This window comes from Nematostella vectensis, chromosome 3, assembly GCF_932526225.1.
Source record: "Nematostella vectensis chromosome 3, jaNemVect1.1, whole genome shotgun sequence".
NCBI lineage: Eukaryota > Metazoa > Cnidaria > Anthozoa > Actiniaria > Edwardsiidae > Nematostella > Nematostella vectensis.
The window spans coordinates 1,150,093-1,161,413 of record NC_064036.1 but is presented as its reverse complement, the minus strand read 5'-3'; the positions used below and the strand labels follow the sequence as shown (position 1 = coordinate 1,161,413).

At 38.1% G+C, this 11,321-nt stretch overlaps 2 protein-coding genes and 2 non-coding genes across 7 annotated transcripts; 3 read left to right on the top strand and 1 right to left on the bottom strand.

Annotated features, from left to right (window-relative positions):
- On the bottom strand, nt 1–6,970 carry LOC5517065. Of its 3 annotated transcripts, XM_032386942.2 has the most exons (9): nt 6,829–6,970; nt 4,247–4,338; nt 2,231–2,350; nt 1,952–2,063; nt 1,493–1,603; nt 1,327–1,371; nt 1,207–1,248; nt 656–709; nt 1–577 (listed from the first exon to the last, which is right to left on the bottom strand). In XM_032386942.2, exons 1-9 carry the CDS (start codon nt 6,886–6,888, stop codon nt 545–547), a joined length of 669 nt encoding a protein of 222 aa, XP_032242833.2. In that variant the 5' UTR covers nt 6,889–6,970; the 3' UTR covers nt 1–544. The 3 variants fall into 3 exon arrangements, with proteins under 3 accessions (XP_032242833.2, XP_001637104.2, XP_032242834.2); XM_001637054.3 differs by lacking the exon at nt 1,493–1,603; XM_032386943.2 differs by lacking the exon at nt 2,231–2,350.
- Nucleotides 6,971–7,052: 82 nt separating this feature from the next.
- Nucleotides 7,053–9,927, top strand: LOC5517066 (60S ribosomal protein L32). 2 transcript variants are annotated; one of them, XM_032386945.2, is made up of 4 exons: nt 7,053–7,136; nt 7,706–7,809; nt 9,015–9,167; nt 9,748–9,927. In XM_032386945.2, exons 2-4 carry the CDS (start codon nt 7,720–7,722, stop codon nt 9,904–9,906), a joined length of 402 nt encoding a protein of 133 aa, XP_032242836.1. In that variant the 5' UTR covers nt 7,053–7,136; nt 7,706–7,719; the 3' UTR covers nt 9,907–9,927. The 2 variants fall into 2 exon arrangements, with proteins under 2 accessions (XP_032242836.1, XP_032242837.1); XM_032386946.2 differs by having other exon boundaries at nt 7,063–7,136; nt 7,709–7,809.
- On the top strand, nt 7,892–8,059 carry LOC116621139. Its single transcript, XR_004297336.2, has one exon. It is a non-coding gene; the product is annotated as a small nucleolar RNA SNORA81 (small nucleolar RNA).
- LOC125561415 lies at nt 9,323–9,530 on the top strand. Its single transcript, XR_007307459.1, has one exon. It is a non-coding gene; the product is annotated as a small nucleolar RNA SNORA81 (small nucleolar RNA).
- Nucleotides 9,928–11,321: the final 1,394 nt, after the last annotated feature.

Genomic DNA, 11,321 nt, shown 5'->3' with positions numbered 1-11,321 from the left:
CCCTTGACCAAAAATACTTTATGTCCAAAAACAATTTTTTTACATCTAAGCTTCTAAAATCAGGTATACCCCATACCCTATCACCTTTCAGATATCTTTTAAAAGATAAAAAATGAAATACAAATACAAACGTTTTACACACAAAAGTCTGTCAGGCCTATGTCATGCTCGTAAAGGTTTCTTGATTTTTATACATTTATGCCAGGCTAATAACACCCCCAGGGTAATTCGCACCCCATCTCCATTCACCCTCCCCCCCAACCTCTAATATCAGACTTGATTAATGACAGTGGAAGGTCAACAACAACACACCCAAAAGTAAGGGGTGAAAGTTGAAAATGCTTTACTGTGAGAGGTTTCATTGTAAGGTTCACCCATGATAATTAGAGTGGAGTGCCAAAATCATTGAAATTCTCTATAAAGGTTTCTTGATTTTTATACATTTATACCAGGCTAATACACACCCCATCTCCATTCACCCCTCCCCCCTCAACCTCTGTGAACACCTCAATCTGTCACATCTATCACCTCATCTTCACCTCTACTACTTGATGGAAGCTTGCTCAGCCTGCAATTCCTGTGAATTGAGTAGAAAATGTTAGACATAAATCAAACTGCTGCATACAATTACTGTTTGCAAGATTTTCAACTTCACCTTGAGTTTAACTTGCAGCTGCAAAATTTCAATTTCTTTGCTCAAGTTTTTTATCTGCAAAGTCAAAGGAACCCTATGTTAATTACTTGCTTGTACTAGCAGGCACACATTCAGATTGTATTTAGGGCCATTTTCAGTCAAAAGATTGTTTTTGGAACCTTAAAATTCAAAATCATTGCAAACGCCTCTGCGACTTTGAGTATTCTGAGAGCCTACTGTATACATAAAATTCCATCAAACTAAATAATGGTTTCTGTCAGTAAAAAGCCAGAGGACAAATGGCACAGCATAGCAGTAATCAATGCACTTTCATACAGTTGCAGTAAAACCTTCATGAGGGGGGCAAACATGAAAAGTGCAGTTGCTAACACTTTTGGTGGATCCAGTATTTGAATTATGAAGCCATCAGATAATACTCAATTAAAATAAAATTTCATCAATTCTATCAATCTACTAATCAATTCATCATTCTATACATTTTACAGTAACTCAAGGTATGACTATTGATGGGTGGCTGTAAACCCAGATTTAGTAGTAATGTAGTAGCATACCTTCTCTGGAAGCCAGCCCTTTTCTTCTAGAAGCCTCTTTTCCTACAAAAGAAGTTCTTCAGTTTTTGAGAGGTTCCTCATTTTCTGAAAGATACTGTAACATACATGAGTTTGCCAAACCTTTTCATCCAAAATGTGGTCTTCCTGGTCTTTAATGTATTTCTTCTGCAAATAATAAAAATACATAGAAACTGCATAAAGTAAAGGATTGGCTGATATGTTTATGGAAATAGTTGCCTGAAGCTGATTTGGTCCTTTAAATGTAATTATCCAAAATTGGAGTCACCTTTTCCAAGTCTTTGATAATCTGTTCATTATCAAAGATCTCTTTGAGTAACTTCTCTCTTTCCTCTTTCCATGGAAAGGACTGTTCTCCTTTTTCCAGCTCTAAATCAACCTAAGATAAACAGCCCCTCAACACAGAGATACCAACACAACATACAGTACAGTAATTATCTTGCTACTAGGACATAACATTTCTGGAAAAAAAAAGGGAGATTTACACTTTAACTACAACATTTTTTGATCACCTGAGATGAAAACGTTAGAAAATGTATTGCTAAAGCTTGAAGACAGAGAGCTGTTTCACCAATGCTTTAACTGCATTCTGCAGTTTCTTGAATTTTAACTGTGTTAGCCAGTCCCACAGATTTATAAAAGACCCTTAATGACTAATGCTAGTAATAAAAGACAATATAATATAGCTCTGTGGAATTTGTGGATAAAGGCTGCTGAGAAAGCTCACATTCTTGTCAACCAAGGCAGTGCTCAAAGAGGGGTTCACCGTGCCCTGGTTGTAGGGGGAAGCCTTATCTGCTTCCTTAACCTCAGAAGCTTTGGTGGTAATGAGAAGTCTCCTGAAAAAAATATCATTAATATAGTTACTGAACAATATAAAATTTGCTGTGGCAGTCCTCCTGGTTAGGTTGGCTTGAGTTCTAACTCAACTACAATTGGAGTGAGAAAAATCATGTTTAACTTCTCAACATTATTTCACTATTCCTTATAAACCAAAAGCAGTTACCTCTTGAAGGCCTTTCCTAAAGCTAGTGTGCTTGTTAGACCATGACTATTTGTGAACCGAAACCCACTGAACTGCTCAATTGCCTTGTCAGCAGTTTCTTTGTCACGAAATGTAATAAATCTGTGGTATCAAAAAGAAAAAAAAAGAACAGTTGTAAAAACTGACGTTCATATAAATAACAATGTTTGGTTAAGAATATTTTTGGTAAACAAGAGCTGAGTATTGCTCTGGTGATTTTCTCAAAGCTGCCAACCAGAGAGCTAAAAAAATCATAATCTCAAAAACCCTAGGAAATAAGGGATTGTGATAAATACAAACTATGAAACATCACAAAAAATTTTACTGGGAGTACACCTACTACTTCAAAAAAGTAGTAGGTGTACAGGTGCACTAAAACATTTAATGTTTTCAGTGCAAATGATATAACAATGTTCTAATAACAAAAAAATCATTGCAGATCATATCTATTTATTAGTTAATCAATCATATTTATTTATTCCTTTTTGCGAATAAATCAATACAATCAGGTAAATAGGGAATAGTTTTGGGCTTTCGCCTGAAGGAAAAAAAATTGGAAAACACCAAACTAAACCAATGGCTGAAAGCAAAAGCATGTGTGAGTTTGACACTTAAAAAGTCATTTGTTAGCCATCTATTTTGCTGAATTTCATCAAATGTACCTGGTGGCTATTGTAGCACGCATCATACTGCATATGTATTACCCATGTAACCTAGTGGCTATGGTAGCACGCATCATACTGCATATGTATTACCCATGTAGGTTGCCATACAATGTTTCCTTCGTGAAATATAGATATTATTTTTTATGACATCAGCATAATTTTGCTTCTAATTTTGTGTCATCGATGACGTCACAATGATGTGACTATATTGGTGCACCCCCATTGACACCTTCATGACACATACCAAGATTGGTTGTCATATGATGTTTCGTTTAGGAGATATGTATATAGATATGACATTGGGATAGTTTCTCTTAAAGTGATGTCATCGATGACGTCACGCATCACATGACCATATCTTGGCACTGTCCTCGATACCTACATGACACCTACCGAGTTTGGTTGCCATATGATGTTTCCTTCATGAAATATAAATATTTGTTATTTTGATGATGTCAGCATATTTTTGCTTCTAGTGACGTCATTGATGGCGTCTCCAATCACGTGACCACAGTTTTGCACTTCCCTTGACACATACATGACACCTGCCAAGTTTGGTTGTCACACGATGCTTTTAAGGGATGAACAGACGGACGGACGGACGGACATCACGTCACGAAAACTCTAGTCGATTGGTTACCATTTGCTACCATATTAGTTTTATATACCACTTTTTCTTAGGTATGGGGCTCTGCTCAGGCGGCGCTTAGCGCAGCGCGGGAGCTCCGTTATAATTATTTGTTAGAATAAAGATTATAAGTAATGTTACTGCAGAAATTCTCCACATTGAGTTGAAATTTGAAGTGTTCCATGGTATTTCTTTATAGAAGAACTGTCATTCCCAATTGGTATTTGCCATTTGCACTGACAACATATTTTGAAATAGCAGGGCTTCTGGAATTACATGGAAAAAAACTCAAAATTATGATTCTTTGCTAAATTACGCGCTAAATTACACGGAAAAAACAATCATTACGCGCTAAATTACGCGGGATTTTGCAATACATTTTTCTTTAAAAATCAAAATTTTGCTTGATTCTTTACTGAATTATGCGCTAAATTACATGGAATATCAACTGTTATGTCCAAACTAAATTTTGTACCGAAGGAAAGCACGAAATAACTTGAAAAGGTTAATTTTTTGCGCTAAAATATCTTAGGCGAGTTTTCATTGGCTCCTAGCCAAAATTTAGCCAAATTATGCTGGATTACGCGGAAATTTGTGGATTATGTGGATTACGCGGAGAAAGCCAAATTACGCGCTTCTGCACAAGCGCGTAAATCCAGAAGCCCTGAATACTTATCCCCCCCCCCCAACAAAAAGTTTCCTTACCCTATCACATGTATACTTGTTTTTTTCTTATGCACTGGAAGAAAAACATCAACTATATGCCCAACTGCTTCAAAGACTTTAATCACTTCATCCTTAAAAGCAAAAAAAAAAAAAAATGGAAAGAATTAAAATAAGAACATCATACTCCTTTAAGTTTATTAAATTGGGCATATTTTTCACTTTTCACCCCCTGTTTTGTGATTCCCCAGTACCTTGGGGATCCCACAAAATTTCCAGGGTATTAAATATCTGATATATGTTGCTGATTCAAGAGGGTGAAATGCTATACCCAAGGGTGTAAAACTCAAAAAGGTATGTACAAAGAATGTGTAAATGTGTAAGGTACTATGAAGATATATATGAGATAGTAAAGATGCCAAGATATATGAGATATATAAGATGACAAGATTTAATAGTTATTGGATTCTGGACTCATTTCCCTGAAGTAAAACACTAACACATGAGATAAATTCTATACTTCAAAGATTTTGGCTATTTTAGTTAATTGACCATCCTCGTGCTATTTGGGAATTTCGGGATGAATTTTTTTAACAATAAAATTGTTTTTTTCCTTCATGTCTGCTATACCAAAAACAAACCCAAGTTAGTTACTCAGTAGCATACGAACAGGCTCTCTTTGTGCTGAATCGGACTTTTAGCCTTTCGAGTGTTTAGGGGCCGTGTGGCGCGCCACTTTTAGTCGAGCCCTGTGGCACGCGGTTTTAGTCGGAAGGGCTTTTAGTCTTTCGAGTGTTCAGGAGCCCTGTGGCGTGCGGTTTTAGGGGGGCTTGGGGCCGAGCAAAGAAAAGAGAGCCTGCAATGGTCTTTGTTCGTATCGAGTATCTACGTTCAAAATCCGAACGTAAAATACTGATTGGTCAATTTCTCACGTGATGACAGAATCCTTCAGCAGCCCACAACAGAAGCATGAGCGTGACCACTATACTACAATCAACGCATTTGCGGCTGGTTCCCACCTTCTTAGTGCGAGATTCTTTATAAGACAAGCCGTAATTTTGTCGTCCTGTGTTCTCACAGTCACGTCCCCGTTGAGAGACAAAATCAGAACTTTCACAATTGTTGTGTTGTTTGGAAGACCGTCGGTGTTAAGATGTGCGAGAAAGTTATCTTCTTGTTGTTTCTCCTGTTGTGCTGGTGGTAGATTTTCTTTGTCCTCCTCAGTCTGGACAAGAAGTCGACGACGTGATTGTGGTTGTTTTTCAGGATCAACGGATTTGTTTGTTCTTCTTACTTTCCTCGAAGGACTTTTTCCTGGCGTTGAAACAACGAGCCGCTTCGAGACTAGCGCCTCTTGGACTCTTGTCAAGGGTTGTTAATATCTGCTAAAGCCGTGGAAAGCTTGCAATATTGTACAGGACAGATTCTTGAAGATAACAAACTGTTGTTTTCGAGCTGGATACCAGCACTATAGCACATCAACGATTATAGCCGTCTCTGTTACAAGGCTTGAACACGTCACAAATGAGACGAGAGAGCCGTATTGCGTTCTCAATGAACACTTGCAAACTCTGCAAAAGTCGTCTGTTGAGTTAAGTCTGGTTTGAGGCTTTCTACCCTTACGTCGATATGTTTTCTTTGGAGTTTCTCGAGTAGATTCATGGGGAAACATGTGAACCGACGAAAACAAACTCTGTTTTGACAGTTCTCAGGATGAGTGGACAGCGTGACCCAGGGCTATTTTCGCTGAATTTTGATTGGTTTGTATCATTTTGATGACTGACAAGTGATTAGAAAATTAATAGAGCGTGAAAGGGAGCTGATCTCAAACAATACAGAGACTATTGCAGGCGCTAGCCTCGCAAGCTCGGCTGTCGCAAGCGGATTTCCCAAGCACGCTTCACGCGCCCGGAGGTGCTTCGCATACAGTAGAAATCCCTTGCTATTCGCTCGACTTTTCGCTCGACCCACACACTAGCGCCTGTGTGCAGTCGGGCTAGTTACTCAGTGGTGGAGGTGTTTGGCTCAAAGATAACCAGAAATATAAGGAAAACCATGGAAGAACAATGGATTCAGACAACTCTTGATTAAAACCCTTGCTTCAGCCCCCCCCCCCCCCTTTTTGGAACTTCTGGATCTGCCTCTGTTAATCATCACCCCTTTGAACAGTGGACTTATGCTTCTTGTACAACATTAAAATATATGCACCTATTTTAAGAAACGTTGTCAGTGCAAATGGTGAATGGCAATTGGCAAATGGCAGTTCTAAGACCAATCACTGCTTAAGGGTATAAATATTTGTAAAAATAAAGATGATAAAATGATCGCAGAAATTATCCAAATTTTCATTCATTTAGTAGAAAGTTGACGAGTTCCATGGTATTTTTTTTTTTATCAAAGAACTGACATTTGACAATCACCATTTGCCGTTTGCACTGACAACGTAATTTGAAATAGGTGTATATTTCGACCGCTTACACACAATCGACTTCGACTTGAGTTATGCTATGTATGACAACTAGTAGAACATGATCGTCAATCGGGGAACTTAAATTAACTCAATCGGGGAACTTTTAATTTAAAAATTATAATTTGACATAAGCCTTTTCAGCTGCTTTACTTACCTTGGTACTATTTGGGGGAAGGTTTTTTATCAAGACTTTTTCTTCTTCCAGGTTCGACATTTGCTCTTTTTAGTTAGCAGTTACTTGGGGAGATACTTAGTGTAGCTAAGCGTTGCGACATTCATCACAGAAGCGATTGTATTTCATACTTACATCGAGTATTTATCTAAAATGGCCAGCAGCTCTAAAAACCACAGGTATCCAAGATGAGGTTCAAGTCTCGCTCGGTAACATTCCCATAATGCATTGCAAACCTGGCTATGTTCTCTTCGCCATTTTCTAGAGCTGCCGTGTTGTGGTTTTTCACGGTAAGTTATCAAATCCATGTCCTGTGGGCCTTTATTCTTACCATCCTGACTTGAATATGGACCAGAAACTGTTTCAAGAAATTTTCTATTCTATAGAATTATTATTTTTGCTGAACGATGATGATTTATGTTGTTATTTTGACAAAAACTTTCCATGTTTCGAATTTGTTCGGCAGTTTACTATCAACGTTTTACATCGTTCAGTTACTATTTCGTATGGTACGGAAAAATATAGTCATCCTTCTCTTCAAAAGCACCACATTTCAACTGTAACCAGTGCACTTTGATCCTACTGACTTTGTCAGAGGATTCTAAGAACGCTGGACGAGTAATGAGAATGTTGGCCGTCAAGAGAAGGAGAGCATCGCAGTTTAAATGGGTGAGACCAAGGAGGGCCTCTTTCTTAATGTCTAATGTCTTGTGTCTCAATCCAAACTGCCACATAATATTTTAATTTTGAATTCGTTAATTTGCCATTGCTGCATCTACATTTACACTTAACTACACTACAATTCATATATCCCTAAAATTTCATATAGTATTCTTTCTATTTACACTAATTTTAACAGTAGCAGCCGCCAAAATGGTAATGCCAGTGAACCGGCCAAGAATCTTGAAAAAGAGGCAAAAGAAGTTCATCCGGCATCAGTCGGACCGCTACATGCGAGTTGGGGTAAGTGTGGGACTTAAAGTTTACAGCAATTGGGTTTAGTGCTTGTATAACTCTGTAACGGTTAAATTAATCACTTTGAGTCACTTCTCTTTAAAAGCACCACATTTCAACTGAAACCAATTCCTTGGATTAGTAATGAGAATGTTGGCCGTCAAGAGAAGGAGAGAATTGCAGTTTAAATGGGTGAGACCAAGGAGGGCCTCTTTCTTAATGCCCAATGTCTTGTATCTCAATCCAAACTGCTACATTTTTTACATTGTTATAAGTTTATAAGAAGTTGACATTTCTTTGCCAAGCTTGGTGAAGCTTGTCAATCAAATACAGTGGAACAATGTAACTTGAACCTCGAGAGAAACAAAACCAGTTTGAGTTTGCAGAAAGTTAAGTGATCTCAATACTTGTTTTAGTGTTCCCCTGCTGTATGTTTATTACATTGCAATTGGCTATCTTCTTTAATCTGAACTACCTGCTTTGTGTCACAAATTTATAGAAATTCTCTTGCGTTCTAGTTTTGATGAATGTTATCATAACCCATTCCTTTGTGTACCAATTCTTCTGTTTGAAACACTATTTATTGTTTGATAAAATTTTCCCTTAAAGGGGCAGTCGTACTGGTAGTGGTATTTTTCAAAAATGCTACTGTCACCAATCCATCACAGAGAAAAACTACTGGACACTATCTAAAAGCTGTTTGATTGTCTTGTGAGTAAATTCGACACAATGCAAACGGATTTCTGATCTACATGCTCTTTCAGCTGTCTTCGCTCTCACGAAATGACAATTCCACAGTGTATTTTTACTTTGAAACGAACGTGTGACTGCCCCTTTAAGTATTATATGATGTTTTCTTTTTTATTAAATGAGTTTGTTTATTATATGCATGTAAAGCTGGTAGTAGAGCTTAAGACATAATGTACTGCATACTACACAATTTAAAGAAGATGAAAAGTTTGCCAATTGCCATGTGAGAATCACAGCGTCTTGTGGCACAAAATCCACAATTAGTGGGATTTTAATGTGCTTTGATGTGCCATGAAGCATTTCTTTGCCATGCTGGTTGCCTAGTAAAGTTCGAGACAATCAGATAGCGTTTCTTGTATCTTCTTTGGTTTACTTCACAACGCTAATGGTATCTACACTAGCATGTTAGTTCTATGCTGTCGGAGTAACTTTAATGCACTTATATATGTGTCATCGATGTTTAGGAAAGCTGGCGCAAACCCAAGGGAATTGATAACAGGGTGAGACGAAGGTTCAAGGGTCAGTATTTGATGCCCAACATTGGTTATGGCAGCAACAAGAAAACTAGATTCCTGATGCCTGATGGCTTCAAGAAGTTTGTTGTTCATAATGTTAAGGTGAGAATCGCAAAACCTGATCACTCACTATCATAAGGCAATACATTATTTTATGAAAAGTTGCCCATTTGAGGGGAGGGAAGTGACGAGGAAAATGCAACCATGAACTAAGGTTCATAATTTATAGGTACAGTAAATACAAAATGGGTAATAAAACCTTCTCTTCAAAAGCACCACATTGCAACTGTAACCAGTGCACTTTGATCCTACTGGTTTTGCCAGGGGATTTGAAGAACACTGGATTAGTAATGAGAATGTTGGCCGTCAAGAGAAGGAGAGCATCGCAGTTTAAATGGGTGAGACCAAGGAGGGCCTCTTTCTTAATGTCTAATGTCTTGTGTCTCAATCCAAACTGCTACAAAAAAAATGTATATTGTCTGCAAGAGTAGACTTCAGGACAAGGGAAAAATGCTGGTATAAATTAAAATTTAACACCTTAAAACTAAACAATACTTAAATTTTAGGGGGGAGCTTTACACATTCTTTGTTATACCTATTCAATATCTTATGACCTGTCGATCAGCATGCTAAAAACACTTACTCTTAAAATCATAATAAATGCTTTTTCCTGCTTTCATAGGAGCTTGAGGTCCTTATGATGATGAACCGTAGCTACGCCGCCGAGATTGCACACAATGTGTCCAGCCGGAAAAGAAAGGCTATTGTCGAAAGAGCTCAACAGCTTTCTATCAAAGTAACAAACAGCAATGCACGGCTGCGCAGTGAAGAAAATGAGTAAATAAACATTGTTCCAGCAAAACAATGTAGTGTTGTTTGATTCAGTGTGGTACATTTAGAACTGTTTGATGAGCTCTCATTACAGGAAGTCAGTCTTGTAGATGAAATCTCATTACAAAAAGTCACTGTTCTTTCCACTCACAGTTCCAAATAAACATGACTCTAGAAGCCCTCAAAGCTTCCCTTTTTCAAATTATGCTGCAACTTTTATCTGACTCTATACTCGTTCTCAGTGGTCCCTTAGCCTGCCTTGATGTGACGATCACCCCCTGTCAACTTTTCTGGAGAGTCCCCCCTCTGGTCCGCCTCCCTTTTACATATGCATAGATGGAAACACAAAACTAGAGGGGCTTCGTAAAATAAAGTGAGAAATAAAGTGATATTTCAATCCCTGTTGCTCGGGAGCGTTTTTGCGAGACTCTGGCGGCTGTAAAGGAGACTGTTGCTTTTGCAATAAATACTTTGTTTTCATTAACATCAATTCCCCCAATATCTATAGAACTACTTTCGGATTTTTTGTAAAACCGACAATAAGTTAGAAAAAGTACTCGGGCCGCAATGCCTTAGGTAGGGTACCAGAGGCACCTGCCTTGACCTATTAGAGTGAGGCTTGGAACCTCTCCAAGGGGATATGGTCGCGATGACCATTGCATTATAAAGCCTAAATATAAGCCAGAATAAGCATTCGTTAGCAAATAATTGAGCATAGAAATATGAAAAGAGCATAAAACCTGTATTAGAGTAGTGCGAGTAACCCATATCGATGTCCGATGAATGGAAAAATGGCTTCGGGAGGTCTGAGCTATGAACATGACTGGGAGAGAGGGGAATGTTCGACAAGTTCGCCCCATGTCAGGTTATCCGGAATCCCGTGAAAAAATGCTACTGGAATACAAGAATAAGTATAAAATTTATTCGAATGGAATTCATTGGAAAAAACCCACAATGAATCCGGAATCCACACACTGGAATCCAGAACCCTATTGGAGAACCTGTCATGGGGTTACCAGATAGAGATAGAGGGATAGAGATTTTCCAACTCCCTTAGATAACCGACACAGTAATCTATGTATCCAAAATACCAGGGAAAGTTTTCAAACTCAAAAAGATATACTAGGAATGAAAATTTCAAGTCCCCCCCCCCCCCAAAAAAAAATGGACAATTTTGTTCCTTTTTTTGGGTCTTGTGATCTTGCGCTACCTCCCTCCCTTCCCCCATCAAATTTCTAATGGTCCGTTTTTACGATAATCCACGCGAGACAATGAGTGACATTGATGCGTGATAAAAATAATTTAATCTTTTAATTTATTTCACAGCTACTTCATTAGACCATGTTAAAGGCTGCTGGTTCTTCTAATTAAAATATCTTTTTCTTAAGAGTTGGTTAGATTCAAGCACGGAGAGAGTCGCCGGTG